At 58.0% G+C, this 23,199-nt stretch overlaps 2 protein-coding genes across 2 annotated transcripts; both read left to right on the forward strand.

Annotated features, from left to right (window-relative positions):
* Window positions 1-1,846: 1,846 nt before the first annotated feature.
* On the forward strand, window positions 1,847-3,955 carry BAG4 (BAG cochaperone 4). Its single transcript, XM_054396712.1, has 3 exons — window positions 1,847-2,104; window positions 2,442-2,690; window positions 3,467-3,955. Exons 1-3 carry the CDS (start codon window positions 1,847-1,849, stop codon window positions 3,953-3,955), a joined length of 996 nt encoding a protein of 331 aa, XP_054252687.1.
* Window positions 3,956-9,354: 5,399 nt separating this feature from the next.
* On the forward strand, window positions 9,355-20,546 carry DDHD2 (DDHD domain containing 2). The gene is given in 17 exon segments (XM_054396706.1): window positions 9,355-9,538; window positions 11,475-11,665; window positions 12,478-12,567; window positions 13,226-13,364; window positions 14,758-14,847; window positions 15,893-16,028; window positions 16,795-17,003; window positions 17,529-17,588; window positions 17,621-17,655; window positions 17,702-17,917; window positions 18,110-18,205; window positions 18,613-18,768; window positions 18,866-19,021; window positions 19,126-19,228; window positions 19,322-19,486; window positions 19,898-20,060; window positions 20,348-20,546. Coding segments are annotated over 17 exon segments (2,280 nt in total). The 3' UTR covers window positions 20,439-20,546.
* Window positions 20,547-23,199: the final 2,653 nt, after the last annotated feature.

Consider the following 23,199-nt stretch of genomic DNA (forward strand, 5'->3'; position numbering starts at 1 on the left):
GCCCGTCCCACTGATTGGGCGGAGCTGCGGGCGGCGGCCATTGGTGGTGAGAAGGGGCGGGGCGGCGAGAAGGGGCGGGGCGGCGGCCATGGAGCCCCGGGGCCGTGCCGCCGAGCCGGGCCCGCCGTGGCGTCCCGAGTCCTCCCGCCCGCCGGCGGCGCAGGTAACGGCGAGAGCGGCGGTGGCGAGAAGGCGGTGGGTGGGAGGAGACTGCTGCGGTGCTGGGCCGCGGAGCCGAATCGCTGGGGCTGGAGCTCACCTGCTGTCCCTCCTGGGGACTGCCGGGCCGGGCCTGGGTCAGGGCCGAGGCTTGTTGCGGGCTGCCCGCTGGGGCTGTCCAGCGGCGGCAGGGCGGGGCAGGGCTTCAGTCCGCTCAGCCCCCGCCCCGAACGGGAACTCCCTGTGTTACAGACGTGATCAGGACGGTTCCGCCACCCGGGTAGTGCAGCGGCAGGTGGCGGGGGGGGACGGAGCCGGTTACCCCAAAATACACCGAGCCAAGTTGCAGGGACACGACGCCGAACCTGGTCTTTAGTCTAACCTTCTGCCTCCTGAAGTCCGGGTTATTGATTTATCCGTTTTCGTTATCGATCCGGTTTCGCTATCCCTCTCTGCGCTCGGAAGGGCTCCCCAGAGGGTCTCTTTGCGTGCAAGATCTGCTCTGCTCCCCCTCCCCCCCGCCCGGGGCTTTAACGGGATAAACCCACGTAAAACCGTGAACGTGGGTAGGCTTTACCTTGGTATCCAGCTCAAGGGGACGTTTCTAGGGCAGGCGTTTTAATGGGGAGCTCACCTGGGAAATGCCAGCATCTCTGGCTGGTTTGGTGCTGAGGTGACTGGGGAGGGCTGGGTGTCACTGGTGACCTGGTGCTGGTGACCTGGTGCTGGTGAAGCAGCCCTTCACCAACACACAGCAGCTGCTGCTGCCCTGGTGTGAGCGTGAGGCTGCCAATCCCTGCCATGTCCCTCCCCTTCAAGGCAAGGATGAAGGTGCCATGCAAGCTGTGGTAGCGGAGACAGACCCAGCAGTGCAAAGGAGCTGGCAGCACCAGGACAGAGCAAGGAAAAAGGCACCACTGGTCCCTTTGTGCCCCAGTCCTGTGACTTGCTCCTCCCAGGTCCATTATCTGTGAGGTTTATTGCAGCAATAGCTTTTTTTTTTCTTTTTTAGGGGCTTTTGTGCAAATCCCACATCAAGAGAAAGGCTTTGTCCTTTCCAAAGAGTTTTTCTGCTGTCCAGACATAACTGGTGTGTTCTAATCCCACAGGATGTGCAGGTCTGATCCTGCTCTTTCATCAACCCCAGCATGCAGGGGGTACAATCTCCCCTGAAGGGCTAAAATCTGCTTTGCCCAACATTTCTGTGAGCTCCTGAGATCCTGACTCTGAGCTGTGTCCTCTGGGGTTACAGATGGAAGCTCAGGCTCAATATCCATTGGATGCAAAGGATAAAGCCCTATAAGAGGTCTGGATGTGTCACACAAGTTCCCAGGGCCACAGCAGATCTGAGCACCCAGCTCTCCAGGCTCCAGAACTGGTAGATCTTATCCACTCACAGTGTTGCTGTTTGCAGACTGTAATGCCCCAGAGCTGCCGTGCTGCGAGGGCAGCAGGACCAAGGTGTGAGGTGCCAGCTGTTGATGGCCAGAGGCCATCTGAAAGCCACATTAGGAGCAGGGAAAGCTGCAACTGGGGCAGATCAACCTGGGGATGAGGGAACCCCCAGTTAAACTCTGCAAGAAGGGTCAGTCCTCTTTACCTGGCTGCTGCTGGGCCGGGCTGGAGCCCCTCTGCCCCACATCCACGTCCCATCACCTTTCCTCTGCTCTTCCCTCCTGCCTAGGTGATGGATTCTCCCTATGCAAATGGAGCCTACACACCCCCGTACCCACCAGCTCCCAGTGCTGCCCCACACTATGCCAGCCTGCCACAGACACGAGGCTACTACTGCTCGGGGCCCCCCCAGGCCCCCTACCCCACGGAGTCCACGGCCCTGTACCAGCCCCCATCGCCTGCTCCCCCCTGGAGCTATGCCCCACAGGACTGCCCCACTGAAGGGTCCTCTCTCCGCAGGCAGCAGGTGCCTGGCTACTCCCCACCACAGGTAAGTGATGCCTGGGCACCCCCCAGAACCATTCCCAGTCCAGATGTGGATGGAGCTGCTGGGATTGGGGTTGCTGGGGGTACAAAAAGTTGTTCTATGGCACTGCAGCAGAGGGAGAGCCTGCAGTGCCTGCTCTGAGGGATCTGTGGTGGCTGTTGTGCCTCCAGCAGCTCACCCTGCCTGGTTTTACTCTCAGAACTGGTGCTCTCCCTGTTCTCCAGAGACTCCAGGCTTCTGGAAAGCAGGAGCTGGGCAGCAGGCCTGATGCTGTGGCTGTTTCCAGGGAGGGCTGCTGGGAGTGATTCTAGGGACAACATCTGTTCCTCTCTCCTTGCAGACCCCAGGAATGCCCATCCCTCAGTATCCATATGGAGACAGCAATCCAGGGATCACAGCACAAGGGCCTCCACCACAGCCCAGACCCCCAGAGGACACCTGGGCCTCCCCCACTGCCTATGGGGTGCAGCCACGTTATGGGTGGCACACAGCCCCCGTGCATGGGAACCCTTTTGTCTCAGAATCCCACCCACCCTGGGCTGCCAGTGGGGCTTCTACCCACCCTCCTGCCTGGGACCCAAAGGTAAGTGCCCCTGCTGCAGTCAGACCTCCACAGCTTCCCTCAAATCCCTCCTCTGTCTCCTGGGAAGGGCCTTTCACCAGGCACAGTCAGCTCAGGTAGGATCAAAGCAGCAGGTATCCAGCAAAGTCTCCTGTTTACAGGAGCCCTAAATCCAGGGCTGCAATTCCAGAAAGGTACCAGAGATACCAGACAGCCCAGGGCAGGGCTTGAGATGGGTCAGAATTTGTCTTGCTTGTCCAGCTCCTCTCTTAAGCAGAAGAGTCAGAAATGCTCCAGCCCAGTGTGGGACTAAGCTGCAGGTCACTTGGCAGACCTGAGGATTCCTCTGCAAGTGCTGGTTTGGGGCACAAGGAGTGTGTGAGGCAACAGCTAGAAGGAAATGAGGCCTGTGGTGGGATCTGTTCACCTCAGCTGTCTCTGGGTTTGATCAGGAGCCAAATGACTCTGCAGAGGTCCTGTGTCCCTCTCGGGGACTCTTGCAGAAAGCAGCCCACAGGGTGCCAGCCCACGGGGTGCCAGCCCACAGGGTGCCAGCCCATGGGGATGTGCTGTGTTATGACCTCATGGTGTGCGACAGTCCAGAAAATGCTGCCCAGATCCCTGGGGAACATCATGCCTGACCCAGCCTGCTCTGTCCTCCCTGGCATGCAAGTCACAGGGTCCCCTGCTGCCCTCTGAAGCAGGAGGAGCTCAGACCCCTTGGCTCTAAGGGAGATGCACTGAAAGATTGGTTTTTTCCCCCCCCCTTTTTTTTTTTTTTCCTTCCTTCCTTCCAACTGCAGGATTATGACAAACCTGAGCAAGGCACAAACCAACACAGCTACTACTCTGATGTCAACCACCAGCACTCTGGGACAATCAGTGACCAGAGGCCAGCCAGCACCAAGCCACCCCCCTGCAAGGCCAAGGTGCAGTACAGTGCCCAGCCCCAGATGTACGATGCGGCCCCTCGCAAGCCTGTGCCTGGCAGCAGGGAGGTTGGCTTCAGACCTGCTGAGCAGCCTTCCCCCCATTCTGCAGCCATCCAGCCAGAGATTCAGAGGATCCTCCACATCATGAGGGAGGCTGAACAGCTGGAGGAAGAGGTGGATGAGTTTGTAGGGAAAAAGACAGACAAACCCTACCGGCTTCTGGAGGAGATGCTGACCAAGCTGCTGCTGGATCTGGATTCCATCGAGACTGGTGGCCAGGACAATGTTAGGCAGGCCAGGAAAGAGTCTGTCCACAGAATCCAGGCCATACTGGAAAAACTGGAAAGAAAGGGACTGTGAAAGCACATCAGCCACAGCACACAGCCTGCTGGGGAGGCTCCAGAGAGTTTTAGCTCTGGTAAATCTCAGCTCTTTCTGCCTGCACACTATTGGCAATGGAACAGCAATAAGCCCCAAAGTTAAAAAACAAACAAACAAACAAACAACCACCCACAAAATGAAACAAACCCACCAAAATACCCCCCCCAGAAACCCAGCCCCCCACCCCCAGAAAAAACAAACAAAAAAAACCACAAACAACTTGGCAGTGGAGAAATGGAGAGGGGCCTGAAGCAGCAAACTGAGTTGTTTGTTTGTTCCAGGCTTTGGAAAAGCAGAGCCACCTGAGGTGCTGGAGCTGCAGAGGTCTCCTTGGGGGTCTGCATCCTCCTCAGCAGCAGCAGGAAGAAAATCCCTGTACAGAGTTCCCCAAAGCAGGCCCTGGGCTGTAGGTGCTTCCAGCAGCCACAGCAGTTCTCTGAACAGCCCAAAATGGTTGTCAGATGTGGGCACCACAGCACCACCACACAGCCACTCACTAAGGCTTGGGGCTCCTCACTCCCTGCCTTTGTGTTCAGCTTCCTCACCATCAAAACCTGCATTGTGATGGCGTTGGGGCTGGTTTTGGTGCTGGGACCATCAGTGCAAGCAGCTGTCACCTTCTGCAGCTGGAAAGGAGAGGGAGATGCAGAGGAACCCAAAGCAGCTGGATGCTTGGAAATGCTTCCCAGGGTAAAACCTTCCCTTTTATTTGTGATCTCCTCCCACAGGCTGCAGGGCTGTGCTGGTGGCACTGCAGAGGGAACAGCTCAACCTGCTGTTAACCTCCTGGTTCAGACATGCTTGGTGAGTCATGGCTGTGTCTGATGAGATAATAAACCCCAAGGACTTTTAAGTGTAATTTTGTAATTAAGACGTCTCAAAGCCTCTTTCCTTGACAAAGAAGTTGTGGGAAGGTTGGGTTGGATAACTTAGACCTGCCTGGGACCAAAAACATCAGCCAGGCTGTCTCTGTGGCAGAGCTCAGGGTGAACACAGAGCTGTTGGGGTTGGAAGAGACTTTGGAGATCATCAAGTCCAACCTCTCAGCCAGAGCTCACAGTGCCACCACTGCTGCTGAGCCACTGCCACTGAGCTGTGTCCCTCAGCACCACATCCAGGTGGCTTTTGTACACCTCCAGGGATGGGGACTCCACCACCTCCCTGGGCAGCCTGTGCCAATCCCTGACCACTCTTGCAGCAAAGAAATTTTTCCTCACCTCCAACCTAACCCTCCCCTGGCACAATTTCAGGTCATTTCCTCTCCTTCTATCACCTGATTCTAGGGACAAGAGCCCAACCCCACCTCACTCCAACCTCCTTTCAGGGAGCTGTAGAGAGCAATGAGGTCTCCCCTCAGCCTCCTTCTCTCCAGGCTGAACACCCCTCAGTCAGTTACCTCTGAGGGTGCTTGACTGAGGGGTGTTGGGGTTCAGTGACCTCCTGCATGGTGCAGATGCTCCAGGAGCCTTCATCCCTGGCTCTAGGGCTGTGTTTTGGAAGGGGTGAGGCCTGACCCTGCTCTCTGGGGCTGATGGTCAGCTGATGTCCTGAAGGCACCCAGCAGATGCCACCTCATTCCCAGATGGAGCTGCATGCATGGCACTGACCTTTGCAGGCAGTTGGATGTGTCCAGGGTCACATGTGGTGGTCAGGCTGCAAAACAGGCCAGGCCCAGGCTGAGCCAGGAGACAGCTGAATGTCCTGGGACAGGGAAATGCTTCCTTGCTCTTTTATTTCATCCTCTTGCCAGGCAGAGAGCAGCCAGGCTGAGCTATCCCTGCTTCAGGAAATCTGACGGGTGCTTTGCTGGGAGATAAAGCAGATCACAGTGGACAGCACAGAGCAGTGGCCCTGCCCCAGTCAAAGTCACCTTTCTCTCTCTGACAAAGGCAGCAGTGTCAGCAGCATCTCCAGGAATTCATCCTGCTTGGGGTTGTTTCTTGCTGCAAAATAAAACCAGTCATGGTAGGGATGGTGCCCACACAGCAGCCTTGTTCCTGGGGGCTCTTTACACCCAGAGGAATGAGGAGCAGCAGCACTCTTTGTGCTCCCATGAGAGGGGAAGCTCAGGAGGAGGGTGATGCAGGAGGGGAAAACAGCCTCTGCTGCAGGGCTCCTTGGTGCTCAGGGCATGGCTGAGGCCTGAGACCAGCAGTACCTGGCTGGGAGGCTCCTTTCTGCTAGAGGCAGATGCAGTCTGGTCCCTGTAACTCCTGCTCAGGAGTGGAGCCAGCCCTGAGTCCAAGCATCACCACCCCACACTTGGCACCAAGTCCAGGCCATGGTCTGACCACAGTTGTGCTCTGGAGGGAATTACCACAGAGCTCATTTCTTCCTCTATTTCCACATTTGTTTTTCCATTTGGTTGTTTGTTGCAGGAGATGTTGCAAGCCCTGCTTCAGCAGGGAAAGTGACATCCTCCAGCTTCTCAGTAGTGACTTCTGCAGCAGGGAGAGAGCTGTGGAGGACACCTGATGGTGCAGGCAGTCTCCCTTCACACCCCTCTTGATGGCAGGGTCTGCCCCTGCCCTGCCCAATCAATCCCTTCTCATAGAACCACACCAAGAATGAGCAGAACTGAGCTAGAACCACACCAAGAACAGGCAGAACTGAGCTAAAACCACACAAAAAATTAGCAGAACTGAGCTAGAACCACACCAAAAATAAGCAGAACTGAGCTAGAACCACACCAAGAACAGGCAGAACTGAACTTTAACTCGAGACAGCCCCAAGAGCTGCCACATGGCCACCAGCCCTGGGCCAGATCTCCCTCCCCACACCAAACAGCCTTCACAGCTCCTTCTGCTGCTGTCCCTTGAGTCAGGTAGGTGGCAAAGGGGACACTGATGGTGTCAGCCCTGCTGCTTTTGTGAGGCCATGGCATTAGCAGAAGTGCTGCAGCAAGTCTCTCCTCACAGGCAGACGAAAAGCAGCAGCCAGCAGCCAGGTTGGGTCAGGCTGGAATCTGCAGAGCTGGCCCAAACTTTTCTGCTCTGTGTTTGTCTCAGCAGCAAGAATCTCCCCAGGAACAACCCAGCATTGTTCACAGCATCCTGTTCGCTCCAGTGCTCACTTCCCTGAGCTGCTGGTTGCCAGGGGGAAGGAGGTGAGCAGGTTCTAGGCTGTGTGAGGAGGAGTGTGGAGGGATCCTACCCCTTGCAAACTCAGCAGCACTGCAATGCAGTCAGGCAGGAGAGGAGGAAAAAAAACAAAGCAAACCCACCCAGCACTCAGCTGCTGGATCACCAACGCTCTGTGGACTGGCACAAAGGTCTCCTGCTGTGGGGATGTGGTGAAGGACATCTTCATCTGTTCCAAAGGGAAAATGAGAGTGTGTGTGGGTAGCACTCCAGCCCGACACAGTCCAGGAGGAGGGGGAGAGGGGAGGTGAGTTTCTTCCCTGGTGTTTTGGTGCTGAGCCTATCAAGGTGATGTATTCCTGCACAGCATTTCCTCTTTGGAGGTGTAAGTGTGGGAAGGACCTGGCAGAGGGTGATGGAAACCTCCAGCACATGGAGGGATGTTACCAACTGGGCTGACAGGGCAGGTGCCACACAGGGGGCTGGCTGGCAGAGCAGCTCTGAGGGTGAATGTGGCTGCCCAGGACCTGTCTGAGTCCCTCACAATGGTGCTGGGGTTGATGTGTTCCCCCCAAAGCTGAGAGCAGGGATCAGGGCAAACCTTCCACTGTATCCCACAGAGACTCCTGCTGACATATCCACAGCCATCCTCACCACCTCCCCTCCTCTCAGAGCAGGACCAAAGTGGGTCAGGGCTCGGCTGGTACCTGGAAGGAGAGAGAAGCTGTGACAGCAGTGAGCTGGCATGGGCCAGGCTGCACGGACATGGGGTGCAGCCATGTGCTCCCTGGGAGCAAAACAGGGCGGGGGGGTTAGCACTTCTGGCCATTCCTGGTGGTCTTAGGTCAACAGTTGGACTTGATGATCTCCTTCATGATTCTAGACAGCAGTTGCAAGCAGGGCTGCGGGCAAGGTCAGCAGTCACAGGAAGGGGTTGCAAGCACAGACAGCAGTTACAGGCAGGGCTGCAGGCAGCAGTCAGAGGCAGGGTTGCAGGCGGGACTGCAGGCAGGGTCAGCAGTCAGAGGCAGGGTTGCAGTCAGGGTTGCAGGCAGGATTGCAGTCAGGGTCAGCAGTCAGAGGCAGGGTTGCAGTCAGGGTTGCAGTCAGGATTGCAGGCAGGGTCAGCAGTCAGAGGCAGGGTTGCAGTCAGGGTTGCAGTCAGGATTGCAGGCAGGGTCAGCAGTCAGAGGCAGGGTTGCAGTCAGGGTTGCAGTCAGGATTGCAGGCAGGGTCAGCAGTCAGAGGCAGGGTTGCAGACAGGGTTGCAGGCAGGATTGCAGGCAGGGTCAGCAGTCAGAGGCAGGGTTGCAGTCAGGGTTGCAGTCAGGGTTGCAGTCAGGGTCAGCAGTCAGAGGCAGAGTTGCAGTCAGGGTTGCAGTCAGGGTTGCAGGCAGGGTCAGCAGTCACAGGCAGGGTTGCAGGCAGGGTTGCAGGCAGGGTTGCAGGCAGGGTCAGCAGTCAGAGGCAGGGTTGCAGTCAGGGTTGCAGTCAGGGTTGCAGGCAGGGTTGCAGGCAGGGTCAGCAGTCAGAGGCAGAGTTGCAGTCAGGGTTGCAGTCAGGGTTGCAGGCAGGGTCAGCAGTCACAGGCAGGGTTGCAGGCAGGGTTGCAGGCAGGGTCAGCAGGTCAGCAGGGTCAGGGTTGCAGTCGCAGGGTTGCAGTCAGGGTTGCAGGCAGGGTTGCAGGCAGGGTCAGCAGTCAGAGGCAGGGTTGCAGGCAGGGTTGCAGTCAGGGTTGCAGTCAGGGTTGCAGGCAGGGTCAGCAGTCACAGGCAGGGTTGCAGTCAGGGTTGCAGGCAGGGTTGCAGGCAGGGTCAGCAGTCAGAGGCAGGGTTGCAGGCAGGGTTGCAGGCAGGGTCAGCAGTCAGAGGCAGGGTTGCAGGCAGGGTCAGCAGTCAGAGGCAGGGTTGCAGGCAGGGTTGCAGGCAGGGTCAGCAGTCACAGGCAGGGTTGCAGCAGCCGCAACTCGGTCCCCGCCCGCCCCTGGTGACGGAGCCGCGGCAGGGCCGGGCCGGGCGGCAGCACCGCCCCGCGCTGGGCGGTCTCCGGGGCCTGCGCTGCGGCCGGGCCGGGGCCGGGCCGCGGACGAGCCATAGGAGGGGCCGCAGCAGGGCCGGGGCTGCAGCCAGCTCGGTTTGGGAGCTGCGCACCCAGGGACAGGCGTGGGCGGGGTCCGGACAGTGACACCAGCGGGGTCCGACCCCGGCGCCCCCCGCTTTGGGCAGCGTTTCCCCGGGCAAGCCGCAGGAAGCGTTTCTGGGGGTCCCGGAGCCCCGCGGCGTGCGCAGGGACAGCGCCATGGCCACCGCGGAGCAGCCGCAGCCCCCCCGGGGCCTCGCCGAAGGAGCGGAGCCGGACCCCGGCAGCGGGTACGAGCCGGTGGTCCCGCACTGGTTCTACTGCAGGGTGACGGGCGGCAGGGAGCGGTGGGTCCCCTTCAGCAGCCAGGACTCGGAGCGGCTGGAAGAGGCGTACAGCTCAGGTAGGGTGAAATCAGCCCTGGGGAGGCTTCCCCGGGGGGTCAGACCCCAGCCACCCCCCCACTGCCACCCTCGGCAGGCAGCGCTCCTGCCTCCGGCTCCTGTCATTGCTGCTGCTGGGTTGTCCTTCAGGTGGAAAAGGCCTCCGAGATCATCAGGTCCAACCTTCAACCCAACGCCACCATGGTCACCAAAACATGGCCCCAAGTGCCAGGGTTCTGAAACACCTCCAGGGATCCTCCACCACCTCCTTGGGCAGCCTGTGCCAATCCCTGACCACTCTTGCAGGGCAGAAATTGTTCCTCATGTCCAACTTAACCCTCCCCTGGCACAATTTCAGGCCATTTCTTCTCCTTCTATCACCTCATCCTAGGGAGAAGAGACCTGGCTCCAGCCTCCTTTCAGGGAGCTGTACAGAGCAATGAGGTCTCCTCTCAGCCTCCTTTTCTCCAGGCTGAACACCCCCAGCTCCCTCAGCTGCTCCTCTCCAGCCCTGTTCCCCAGACCCTTCCCCAGCTTTGTTGCCCTTCTAACATTTCTCAACAGCTGGTCCCAAAACCACTGTAAGGAGCTGGCCAGGGGCTAAGGGCAGTGGGGCAGCACCAGGTGTGTGCCCAGGGGGAAGCACTGTGTGGGCATCACATGGAAATTCCCTAGGTACATCCATAGCTTCCTGCAGGGATGCACAATTTTCCCTCTGGGATTTTAAACTGGGACTTTTGGCAAGGTGCCTGCTGTCGGTGCTGCAGCCACGTGAGGAGGGGAGCAGTTTGGGTGCAAGGAGAGGTCTGAGCTCCAAATTATACATCATCAGATGGCAAAATATCCATCTGGTGCCAAGGGGAGAGCTGTCAGGATGGCAGGAATCCTGCTGGGGAAATTCCTTGATCCTGCCCAGAGCAGCACTGCTTGCAGTGAGACGCTCCTGCTGCTGACCATCACCCTCTGTGTGACCTGCTGCTGGGATGGGGCTTAAAGCATTGCTGCTGCCAGGGCACCCCCTGCACAGGACTTGTGGAGCACCCATTTTCTAGGGCTTGTGGAGCACCCATTGCTCAACAGCCCAACATCCTCCCTCTCCCAGGAAGTTTTGGATTAGAGGCTGTGCCACTGGTCCTCAGCACCACAGCTGAGCTGGGCACGGCCTGGCACAGGGCCTCTGCCAGCAGCCTGGCCAGAGGGCAGACCCAAAAGGCAGCAGAATGACCCAAATCTGAGGTCTGTGTTGGGGTCTGTGAGGAGTTGTCCCTTTTGGAGGGGAATGGCTCAGGGAGGTGGAGAGCTGCACCTCCACGTGAAGCACAGGGCCATGAGGGCACATTGAAGCATCTGGGAGAGGCAGGAGGAGTCATGGAGTGCTGGAATAGTTTGGGGTGGAAGAGTCCTTAAAGATCATCCAGTTTCCACCCCCCTGACACAGGCAGGAACACCTCCCACTGGCCCAGGTTGCCCAAGGTGCCACCTAACCTGGCTTTGAACACTTCCAGTCTTGGACCTCCACAACTTCCGAGGGCAACCTGCTCCAGTGCCTCACCACCCTCATGGGGCAGAATTTCCTCCTAATGTCCCATCTCAGTGCTCCCTCTCCCAGGCTGAAGCCAGCACCTCTCGTCCTGTCCCTCCATGGCTCTCTGCAAAGTCCCTCTCCAGCTCTCCTCTAGCCCCCTTCAAACACTGGAAGGCTGCAGTGTGGCTGAACTGGAGAGGAAGACAGTTGTGTCTTAATGCCTTCATCTTACCTTCTGCCTGGCTTGGTCCATCCCCCCCTAGGCTGCCATCCAACTCTTCTCTGTGCTTGGGCATGGAGAGCATCGGTGCCCACTGCTGCTCCTCCAGTCCTTTGTGTGTCCTGCCCACAGCCTTGTCCCTCTCTTCCGGGGGAGGGCTTCACAGCTGGCTGGTCCTGCCAGCACTAACCTGAGGCCTCTGTTCCTGCAGGGAGAGCCCAAGAGGAGGTGGTGGTGCCCACCTCGGGGGGCAGGTACGACGTGCGGCTGCGGCAGAGGCAGCGCCTGGCGGTGTACTGGGAGGAGGCGGCGGCGGAGGTGCGGCGCTGCACCTGGTTCTACAAGGGGGACAAGGACAATAAGTACATCCCCTACTCAGAGGCCTTCAGTGAGGAGCTGGAGGTAAGCATCACCACCACCCCTCCTGCCCAGCCTGCCTGGCTGCATCTGGGCCTCTCGCTGGCAAGCGCTGGGCACTGCTGTCCCAAACCCCACATGGGGCACCTGGCATCGCAGCCTGGCCTGAGGACATGAACTGCAAAGAGGCTTTGGCTGGGGGTTTGCACAGCTGATTAACACAACTGAACACAGCCAGTGTCTTGCTCCCAGCCTGCTGGGGCTGGTGCCTTCCCCTTCTCCTGCCCCCATCCAGCCACCTCACCACCCTGCTGCTACTCACCAAGTGCCAGGTGGCTCTGGCCTTGCTGGCAGCCTGGCTCTAGCAGCTCTGCTCTGTGTTTTCCTGCCCCTGCCACTTCAGCTGGGCTCTCCTGGTCAGGATTGCCCTCATGGTTTCTCCAAAGCCAAGGGAGTTGTGAGTGTGAGGAGGAGAAACCCTCGTAAAGAGGACATGCTGAGTGTGGGGTGGTGGTGGAGCCTTGGGTGGCCTGTGCTGGAGACTCATCTTTGGAGAGCTCTGTCTGTAGAGATAAACAGAGGTATAAAGAGAGACATTTCCACAGCAAGCTGTGCTCTGAGCTACCAAACACTGCACATCTGAATGCAAGGGGCAGGCTGCTGCTGCTCTTACAGTGGGGACTTCTCAGGAGCTCTGCAGCAGATGGACCTTAGGTGGCCTTGCTGCTCCCTCAGCCTACCCCAGGATGATTTGTCTGCTCTTTCCAAAGTCCCTTGATAAGAAATACCATAAAGTGGGTGAAGTATGGCCCAGGTGGCCTGCAGCTGACTCACAAGAGGGGATTCTTTTCCCTTAGGAAGCTTACAGGGTTGCTGTGACCCAGGATGAGTGGAAGAAGAAACTGGAGTCCCCCAGCAGGGAAGTCATTATCTTGCACAATCCAAAGGTGAGGAGGGCCTTGGGGGTCTCTGTGTTGACCAGCAAGAATGTCCCTTCAGCTGTCTTGAGGCTCTGTCTTCATGCCCTGGCACTGGGGTTGTTCAGCCTGGAGGAGGCTGAGGGGAGGGGAGACCTCATTGCCCTCTACAACTCTACAGTGCAGTGAGGTGGGGATTGGTCTCTTCTGGCTAGGATCAGGTAATGGAAAGAGAGGAAATGGTCTGAAACTGTGCCAGGGGAGGGTTAGGAAAAATTTCTTTGCTGCAAGAGTGGTCAGGTGGAACAGGTTTTCCAAGGAAGTGGTGGAGTCTCCATCCCTGGAGGTGGCCATGGTGGTGTTGGGTTGATGTTGGACTGGATGCTCTTGGAAGCCTTTTCCACCCTAAACAATTCCATGATTCTAGGATTCTGTGCTGTTTCTTTTACTTACGTGTGCTGAAAAATCACTGCTGTCCAAGCAGCACTGCCCTCACCTGCCTGTGCCAGAGCAGAGGGCTGAAGGTGTCACCCCAGGAGGTGTCCTTTCAACACACCTTTTGCTCCCTTGGTGCAAAGGGGCTGGTGCCAGCATGGCTAAAGGTGGCAGCCTGGTACCACCCCCTATCACCTGCCAGCTGTTGCAGCCAAAGTCCTCCTCTGCCTGCCCTGGCCCAGCCTAAGGAGAGGCTCTTCCTGTTTACCAGCTGATGGTGCACTACCAGCCAGTGGGCACCTCTGATGAGTGGGGCTCCACTCCCACGGAGCAAGGGCGACCTCGAACTGTGAAGAGAGGAGTGGAAAACATTGCTGCTGAGATCCCCAACGGTGAGCTGGCTTCTCCCTCCCTCCCTCCCACAGCTCCAGAGGCTGATTTCCACAGTTAGCCCCAAGAGGCAGAGGCTTCCAGGATCCTTCTGAACGAAGGCACCTCTCAGACTCTGGTGCTGAAGGGAACTGAGTGGTTGTCAGAAGCTTCCCTGGCACAGAGAGGGCTGCAGAGGAGGCAGGAGCATGGGAAGTGCTTCCAGCAGAGAGCTGCTGAAGGCACTGCAGGGCCTGAAACCTGCCTGAGCTCCTGGTGGCTGTGTTCATGGAGCAGTCTCTTCCTGTGGTAGGACACAGGGTTCATCACCTACCTGCCTGCTGGTGACTTTCTGGGCACGTGTCCTGCCAACCTCTGAAGCTGTGCATCAGCTCTGTCCCCTCCCAGCTGTCCCTGAGCCTCAGAATGTCCCCATGGTGAGGGCAGGTTGTTCCTCCTGCCCAAGCCCTCATTTTCCACCCTGCATGCCCTCAGGAGGGCACCTACGCAGCTCAGGTGTGTGGGAGGCAGAGAACAAGAAGTAACTCACCTGGTCCTACCTGAGAGGGTTCCTACCCACCTGGGGCTGGGTGGCATCCTGCTCCTGCCCTATCCCATGCTGAACATGTCCCATGGCTCGGGGAGCAAGGACCATCCACTCCTGCTGAAGGAGCATGGTCCCAGCAGGGGGGATCTTGCCCTCTGCTGTCAGTCTGGATCCACCCCAGGGTGACAGCTGAATTCAGCAGGACAAACACTTCAGAAACTTGGGTTTCTGTGTTCAGTTTTGGGCCCCTCACTCCAAGAAGGGCATTGAGGGGCTGGAGCAGGTCCAGAGAAGGGCCTGCTGGGGAAGGGTCTGGAGAACAGGGCTGGGGAGGGGCGGTTGAGGGAGCTGGGCGTGTTTAGACTGCAGAAGAGGAGTCTGAGAGGAGACCTCATTGCTCTCTCCAGCTCCCTGAAAGGAGGTTGAAGCCAGGTTGGGGTTGGTCTCTTCTCCCAAGTAACAAGTGATAGGATGAGAAGAAATGGCCTCAAGCTGCACCAGGGGAGGTTTAGATCAGACATGAGAGGAACTTCTTCACTGGGAGGGTTCTCAACCACTGGCACAGGCTGCCCAGGGAGGTGGTTGAAGATCCATCCCTGAAGGGGTTTCAAAGAGGCAGAGATGTGGTGCTGAGGGCCATGGCTTAGCCCCAGACTCGGTAGAGTTAGAAAAAGGTTGGACTGGAGATCCTGAAGGTCTCTCCCAACCACTCTGTGATTCTAGACCCCACAGCCCTTTAGCCACTGCCTCAAGAGTCTGTTACCTTGGCTGAGGTGAGGATGGGAGGCTCTGCTCTGCTGCAGAGCACATGGCTCCAGTTCTGCACGAAGTGATGTCCTCCTCTCCCTTGCACTCTTCTTTCCCCCCAGGAGAGCCTCTGCAGATCGACCACTTGGTGTTCGTGGTGCATGGGATCGGCCCAGCCTGCGACATTCGCTTCCGGAGCATCGTGCAGTGCGGTAGGTGGGAGCCTGCCTGGGGCTGCTGTCCCCAGCTGCTGCTTTCAGCACAGCCAGGACCCCCCCAGCATCTGCATGGGCCATGGCAGAGCACCTTCAGACCACCCCCACCAGCAGCAGGGTGGAATCTGCTGGCTGCAGAGGGGAGGTGAATGCAGCACTCACTGAGCCAGTAAAGCTTGAGGCCTCCACTGCTCAGCACTCTGCTGCTGCTCGGAGCAGGCAGCTTCCCACACTCCACAGAGGTTTTCCAGCTAACTCTAACCCTGCTGAGCCAACAGTTGGGAACCTGCTCAGTCTCCTGCTGTGGGTTCATCTCACTGGGTGGAGTCTAAGAGGCAACATCCCCCCTGCTTTTTTTTTGGATCCCAAAGCAGGGATGCTGCTTCTGGTGCACTAAATCCTCTCTCCTGGAGGTGAGTGTGTGAGGACTGGCACTGCTGCTACAGACTGCGGGTCAGTCCTGGGGGCAGGGCACCAAACTCTGCTCTGATCCTTGCTGGGAGTGCTTCAGGTCTGTAGGAGAGGTGAGGAGGGAGCTGCCTGGAAGCCCAGCAGGCTTTAACTGGTGGCAATCAAGGCAGCTGAGGTTTTTCATAGCAGGCTCTTGCTGGGTCCTACAAAGTATCTGCTTGTTACAGCCTGTTCTAGATGTGCATCTGGTGAGAGGATTTTCAAGGCTGCTGACCATGTGCAGTGAAGGAAATCAACTTTCCTGCCTCAGAACTGAGTCAGCTCAAGTCCATCTCCTCCTTTAGCTTCCCCTCCCTTTCTACCACATCCATCTGTGCCACTCCTAAGCTCCCCTTCCTCGTCCCCACTGCCGCATGAGAGCCTTGCCTATGTGGGATGGGGCAGCCAGACCCAGCAGCCACACGTGTGGAGCCTTCCCCTGCCCTTGTGGTTAAAGATTCAAGGTCTTAGGGTAGCAGCAGCAGATTAAAGACCCTGGTGGGATTTTGTTTGATCTTATTAAGCAGTGTTGATGCAGCAGGCTTGCCCTGCAGCCTGGGGGATCCCAGTAAGGCCTGGTGCTCTTTTGCAGTGAATGACTTCAGGAATGTCTCCCTGAGCATGCTGCAAGCACACTTCAAGAAGGCCCAGGAGCAGCAGCAGATCGGCCGCGTGGAGTTCCTGCCTGTGAACTGGCACAGCTCCCTCCACTCCACGGGGGTGGATGTGTAAGTGCCCTGCCAGCCAGCTCCTCCTTGGCCCTGGGGGTGGCAGAGCTCACAGCCAGCCCCCTCCTGCCCTCACTCTGCTGCTTCTGGTGGCTGCTGGGAGTGTTGAGGGCTGGGAGCAGGACAGGTGGGGTCCCACAGAGCTCCACCAGCATCTTGCCACAGCCCCGGAGAGCAGCAGGAGCCTGCTCTGCTCAGCACCCAGCTGGGGAGGAGGCTTCTGCCTTGCCCTGGCCAGTGTCAGAAGGGACCTTGCTAAGGGCCTCTGGAAATGCCCTAGGCAAAGGGGTAGGGCAGGGATTGCTGGCTGTGCTCTGCCTTGGGTCTCTGCATGAGCCCAGGGTCTGGGTGGCACCATCACAGAATCAGAGAATTGTCAGGGTTGGAAGGGACCTCAAGGCTCATCCAGTTCCAGCCCCCCTGCCATGGGCAGGGGCATCTCACACTAGAGCAGGTTGCTCAGAGCCACCTCCAGCCTGGCCTTAAAAACCTCCAGGGATGAGGCTTCCACCACCTCCCTGGGCAACCTGTGCCAGTCTCTCACCAGCCTCATGGGGAGGAATTTCCTCCTAACATCCAATCTGAATCTCCCCATTTCTGGTTTTGTTCCATTCCCCCCAGTCCTATCATTACCTGACACGCTAAAAAGTCCCTCTCATGTCCCTTGAGCCGGTGGCAATCCTCCTCTGAGCTGCCTCTGGAAGGGTGCTGGGGTTCCCTGGCAGCTCTCCCTGCAGTTGCCTCTCTCCTCCTCTCCCCCCCGCAGCGACCTGGAGCGAATCACTTTGCCCAGCATCAACCGGCTGCGGCACTTCATCAACGACACCATCCTGGACGTCTTCTTCTACAACAGCTCCACCTATTGCCAGACCATCGTGGACACGGTGGCCTCGGAGATGAATCGCCTCTACCAGCTCTTCCTGCAGAGGAACCCCCTCTTCAAAGGGGGGGTCTCCATCGCGGGGCACAGCCTGGGTAAGGGCTTCTCACCCGCTGGCCTTGGAGTGCTGGCAGGAAGGGCCTGAGGATGCCCAGAGGGCTGAGGAGGAAGGGCTGAGAGCTGGGGCTGTGCAGCCTTGGAGAAGAGAAGGCTCAGGGCAGATCTTATCACCATGGAGCAGGACATCAAGGGTGGCTGCCAGCAGGGTGGAGATTCCCTTTTCACAAGGGGTCTGTTGGAACAGACAAGGAGGGATGGGGACAGGTTACTGCTGGGGAGATTCCTGGAAGAAAATGTTTCCCCATGAGCAGTCAGACACTGAATCACCTCCCCAGGGAAGCAGTGGGGTCCCCTCCATTGGGCAGTTTGAAGCCTCAGCTTGCCAGGGTGCTGGGCCCAGCTCATTGCAGCTCTGCTGTGACCTAGGCAGGTTGGAGCAGATGATCCCTGGGGTCCCTTCCAACCTGGCAGTCTGGGATTCTGTGAAGGGAACTGGTCTTTGGCCCCAGAGAGTTGGCAGCCAAGAGGCTGATGCTCTGCCTGCCTGTGCCTGTTTCTAGGCTCACTGATTCTGTTTGACCTCCTGACAAACCAGAAAGCTGCTCCTGAGGACGAGCAGAGTGCAGAGGTAGGAGCTGTCCATGGGCTGCAGGGGTCTGTGGGGTGCTCCTGCTGTCCCCTCTCTCTGTGGGGTGCTGCCATGGGGAGCTGTGCTGCTGCACCATCACACCAGCCTCTTGCTTCTGCCTGGGCCATGGGAAGAGAGTCTAAAATGCACAGGAGGAAATAAGGGAGCATAAAGCATGGTCCCTGATGGCTTTATTCACAGGGGTCCAGGACAACCTCAAGCAACAGGGGTGTGGAGGAGGTAAAAGAAGTGCTGAGGAAGCTGGAGCTGTCTGAGTACTGTGATCTCTTTGAGAAGGAGAAAATGGACAGGCAGGCACTGGTATGGAGCTCCCCTCGGGTGCTGGCTCTGGGGTTCCCTCTCCCTCTCTGCTTTTCTTCCCAATCCTTCCACCTTGTGCACATCTTCCTGAGTCACTCAGACGTGAAAGGGCTCTGAGGAGTGCAGGAGGAACAGGATTAGGGCAGAAATGCCTCAGCACACCTCTGCTGATGCCTGCTGCTTCTCTTCCAGTTCCTGTGTGTGCAGGAAAACCTGAAAGAAATGGGAATTCCCTTAGGACCAAGAATGAAGCTGCTTAACTACATCAGCTCCCAGAAGGAGATGCAGGTTTGTTTTCTGCATGGCTTGGGTTCATGCAGGCCCCATCCCATCCCTCTCAGACCCTTCACCACTTAGGAACAGCCCCCAGGCACCCTGACCTCCTCCCTTCAGGCCATCCTTGCTCAGGCAGCTCTCACAGGCTCGTGTTTGGTGCTACCTGCTGCAGGGTCACTGTCCTGTGGCCTGCAAGGACTTGGTACTGGTGGGAGAGGCTGAAGGTGGTGCTGCCAGCTGGCAGGGTGCTCAGCTAGGGAAGGATGGTGCTGCCAAGAACATCCTTGGCAGTGCTGGGGTGGACTTGATGGTCTTGAAGGTCTCGTCCAACCCAAATGATTCCATGATCCCAGACTGCCCTGGTTCTGAAGGATACAGCTGCTGATCTCACTCAGGGGTTCTTGGTTGTGTTGCTGCAGGACCAGAGTGCAGCAGCAGCTCCTGGGCACAGCAAGGAGCAGGGAGCCAAGGCTGGGTCCCCATCAGAGCATGACCTGGGCAGCAGAGAGGGCAGCAGAGAGGACAGCAGAGAGGACAGCAGAAGCTGCCCCTACCGAGACGTTGGCTTAGGACAGGTAGGTGCCAAGCTCAGCCCTGTGCTGAGGCACTCCTAACACCCACAGGTGTCTCCTGAACCCAGTCTGGGTGTCTCCTGAACCCATTCTCTGCCAGGTCTCAGCCAACTACCCTCAGCTGAACTACAAACCCTCCATCTTCTTTGCTTTTGGGTCTCCCATTGGGATGTTCCTGACGGTGCGAGGGGTGAAGAGGATCGACCCCAACTACAGCCTGCCCACCTGCAAAGGCTTCTTCAACATCTTCCACCCCGTGGGTATAAGAGCCTTCCTGGAGTGCCAGGAGCCTTCCTGTGTGCCATGCCTAGAGCACCAGCCCTGCCTCACTCATTCTCCTCTTCCTCCTCCTTCTCCCAGTTTGACCCAGTGGCCTACAGGATCGAGCCCATGATCGTCCCCGACATGGAGTTTGAGCCTATGCTGCTGCCTCACCACAAGGGCAGGAAGAGGATGCACCTAGGTAAGGGCAAGGGCAGCCCCTCTCCCCCTGCCCGTGTGGGGCAGGTGCTGCAGCCCCCAGCCCAGCACCAAGCCCAGGCCTGCTGCCTTTCAGAGCTGAAGGAAGGGCTGACTCGCATGAGTGTGGACCTGAAGAACAACCTGCTGGGGTCCCTGCGGGTGGCCTGGCAGTCCTTCACCCGCTCCTCCCTGCCCGCCCTGGAGGCAGCCAGCACTGACCCCGAGCTGGAGGCAGAGCCTGGGGCAGAGAAGCAGCCAGGTTGGTCTCTCCCACGTGGGGATGCAGTGTCGTGACCTGCCCCTGGGCTCGGGGTCCCTGCAGCCGTGCCAGGGAGGTGCCTCCCATGCTGGTGTCCAGCCCCCAGTGCTCTGTGCTCAGCCTGTGAGCTGTGGAGGCACTCTGCAAGTGCCCTGCTAGTGGTGGAGGGGGAGAAGGGGCACCCTGCCTGCTCAGCCTTCAGTGCTCTCAGCTCCCCACACCAGCCTGCTGCCCCTCTCCAGCTGTCTCCTGCGCTGCAGCTTGCCAGGAGAGAACCCCGGGGCGGGGGGAAGGTCCCAGCGCGGCAGGCTGAAGGGAGGGCATGCTGAAGGGAGGGCAGGCTGATGCTGTGCTGTTTTCCTGCCTGCTGGTGCCCCCTGGCTGAAGCCTTTTGCTCTTCGTTGCCTTCAGACACAAAGGCAGAGGAGCCTCCCCCGGCAGGGAAGGAAGAGCCTCCCCCCATCAACGTGGGGAGGCTGAACGGGGGGAACCGCATCGACTACGTGCTGCAGGAGAAGCCAATCGAGAGCTTCAATGAGTACCTGTTTGCCCTGCAGGGACACCTCTGCTACTGGTAAGCTTCTGCACAGCTGCCCAAGCTGCCAAATTCCCATGGGATGCCAGCAGAATCCCACCCCTCTGAAAGCCAATGCTGTAGGAAGAGCCTGGGTGGAGTAGGGGTCTGCCCCTGCCTGTAAGGGGACGCAGGGGGTGGAGGAAGGAGCCTGGGCTGGTTCCTCTCCTTGCCTGCTCACTGCTGGTGTTTGCTGAGTGCTGAATCTATCCCATAACCCTCACAGACCTCCAGGCAGGGGGAAGGAAGTGTCCCCCTGTAATTCCCATGCCCTCCTCCTGCTGCAGGGAGTCAGAAGACACAGTCCTGCTGGTGCTGAAGGAGATCTACCAGACACAAGGCATTACACTGGATCAGCCCTTGCCAGGGAGCCAGTGACCAGCCTGTGCTCTTCTGGCTGCTGGATGTAAGTCACCTTGCCTTTGGCTGCCCCAGGATGCTTCAGAGGGCACCTGGGCCTTTTGAGGGAGTTGAGGTTGGAGTGGATGATCTCCAGAGGTCCCTTCCAACAACCCCTGCCACCCTGGGCTTGATTTCACAGCACTAAGGCAGCAGCTTGGGTCAGGTTTTACTTTGGCCTGGCTGCACATTTGGCTTCTTTCCTGTCCTGCACACAAGCCCTCAGCCAGGAGGAGAGCTCACAACCTGCTGCTGCTGCAGACAGGGGCATGGTTCCAATCACTTCAGCCAACCAAGGAATGAGCAGAGCATGCTCCATGCTTCAGCCTCCTGGGCTGAATGTTCCTTCCAGGTGGGGGTGGAGCAGGGCTGGGGGTGGAACAGGGCCTGGACAGGGCTGTGCTCACCCTCTGCTGCTGATTTTTGAGTGAGGGTGGATGAAGTGTGAGGCACAGCCTGGGGTTTTGCTCTCCAAGCTCAGCACTGGGTGTGGGAGGCTGGGCTGGGTGGAAAGGAGGTTGGACTGAGGTGGGGGTTGGTCTCTTCTGCCTAGGATCAGGTGATAGAAGGAGAGGGAATGGCCTGAAACTGTGCCAGGGGAGGGTTAGGTTAGGTTGGGGATTAGGAACAATTTGTTTGCTGCAAGAGTGGTGAGGGATTGGCACAGGCTGCCCAGGGAGGTGGTGGAGTCCCCATCCCTGGAAGTGTTCTGGAAATGTGTGGCCATGGCACTGGGGGCCATGGTGGTGCTGGGAGAATGGTTGGGCAGGATGATCTTAGGAGACTTTTCCAACCCAAACCATTCCATACCTCTGTGGTTTTTGGTGCCAGTGCAGCTCTTCCTACCTTCTTCTGCTTCCTTAGATCTCAGTCAATTGAGTACTCACCAGCAAAGTCCAGATGTCTTCTCTGCCTTCCTCTCTCCTCTGCTGCTGTCCCCTGCATGCTGTTCCCCAAGCACTTGCTGCTACCTGGAGCTAAGGATTTTCCTCCATTTTGGGTAGGGTTGAGGGTAGGGGTGGGGAAAAAAAACACAAACCAAAAAAATCTTGAGGGGCAAACCCTGCTGCTGAAACACAGCCAGCACCTGCACTGGGACTCCCTGTGGCAACACAGCACTGCCAGCCCTCCAGCACTGGCTCGATGGCAGAGGCTCCTCCAGCCTGCAGCAGAGCAGCTGCCTGGGCTAGGAACCCCCCTGGAGGGCTCCTGGCTCAGGGGGGAGCTCAGAGCTGCTCACCTTGAGGAACAGGAACAAAAAAAAAAAAGCCTTAAACACACAGCATGGAGAGAGCCAAAGCAGCCTTGTGGAGCTGAGGAGATGGCTGAGACTGTTCCCTGCCATGCCCCAGAGCAGCCCGTGGGAGGGCTGTGGGCACTGGGAGGTGAAGCTCAGGCTCCAGGCTTGAGCAGGAAGGTGTCCTAGCAGCCATTGTCACCTCCTTGAACTGCTGCTGTGTGGTTTGTGCACCCCTGGGGCCATGCCAGGCAGGGCTGTCCCATAGAACAACCTCTGAGAGTGGCATCTCGGTGTGCACTTGTCCCAGCTGCTCCTGCCTGCTGTGAGCTGTTGGCAGAGACCTCTCAGCACCCTCACCCAGCCCACCATGGGCACCATGTGCAGGACTGAGCTAGCAGCCAGGTTCAACTGCAAGATTCACCTCCAGATCAAACCACAGCTGGACTGCAGGGGAAAGCAGCTGCTCCTCAGCAGCATCCCAGCAGCTGGGAGGCCTGGAGGGACAGTTTGCTGCCAGCCTGCTGCAGTCTCTGGCTTTCAGGGTGGCCCACAGGGATCTCTGCAGCCAGGCTCCAGTCCTTGAGTTGGGTTTTAAATACACAAAATGCAGCCAGCAGAGTGGGAGCCCAGAGCTGCACTGCAGCCCAGTGACCCTGTGGAGGGATGAGAACAGCTCTGCTCCCTGCTGTGCCTGCTCTGCTCCAAGGGGGACAGGGCCAGAGAGTCTCCTGTGATCCTCTCTCTTGCAACCAAACCCCCCCAGCCCCAGGCTGCCCCCAAACCCCTCAGGATGGTCTCAAAACTCCCCTGGATGACCCAAACCCTCTCAGGCCAACCTCATCCCCTTCCCAGGCTGACCCCAAATCCCTCCAGACTGACCTGAAACCTCCCAGGCCAGCCCCAAAACCTCCCAGGACAACCTCAACCCTGCCAGCATGACCTCAGAATCCCCCAGGATTACCCCAGGACCTCCCAGGACGACCTCAAACCCCTCCCAGGCCACCCCAGGTTGAGCTGATGCTAGAGCCTGCAGGCAGGGCAGGGGCAGCCCCTCAGAGCTGTGTCAGGTCGTTGCTCTGACAGCCTTTGGAAGAGCCAAACCACTTTCCCCCTCCTGCCTTTTGCCCTGCACAGGGTCAGGAGCCTTTTCTCCACAGCCTGGGGGTGGTTTTGTGGATTATTTATTTTTTCTGTCCTCCATTGCACATCATTTGCACTATGGGAAAGGTTTTGTGTGGAGCCTGCATCCCTCCCTCCCCAGCCCCAGGGAATGAGATCTTTTTACCTGACTGCAAGAAGAGGCATTGCTCAGCCTCAGCTACTGACTGCTGAGGTGTCTCCTACAGGAGCAGGAAAAAGGAATGGTCTGAACATGGGACACTTCTGAGGATCAGCTCTTTGAGTTATGCACTTTGTAAAAAAAAAAAAGAAAAAGAAAAAAAAAAGAGGGAAAAAAACCCCAAACAACAACAACAACAAAAAAGAAGTTAACCAACATTT

Source organism: Indicator indicator, chromosome 38 (assembly GCF_027791375.1).
Source record: "Indicator indicator isolate 239-I01 chromosome 38, UM_Iind_1.1, whole genome shotgun sequence".
In the NCBI taxonomy this organism is placed as follows: domain Eukaryota; kingdom Metazoa; phylum Chordata; class Aves; order Piciformes; family Indicatoridae; genus Indicator; species Indicator indicator.

What these genes read in the sequence shown, in the direction of transcription:
- BAG4 (XM_054396712.1), top strand. Translation starts at nt 1,847, where the DNA reads ATGGATTCTCCCTATGCAAATGGAGCCTACACACCCCCGTACCCACCA. An exon ending in CTGGCTACTCCCCACCACAG is followed by an intron (nt 2,105 to 2,441) that starts GTAAGTGATGCC and finishes CTCTCCTTGCAG; the next exon opens with ACCCCAGGAATGCCCATCCC. An exon ending in CCTGGGACCCAAAGGTAAGT is followed by an intron (nt 2,691 to 3,466) that starts GCCCCTGCTGCA and finishes TTCCAACTGCAG; the next exon opens with GATTATGACAAACCTGAGCA.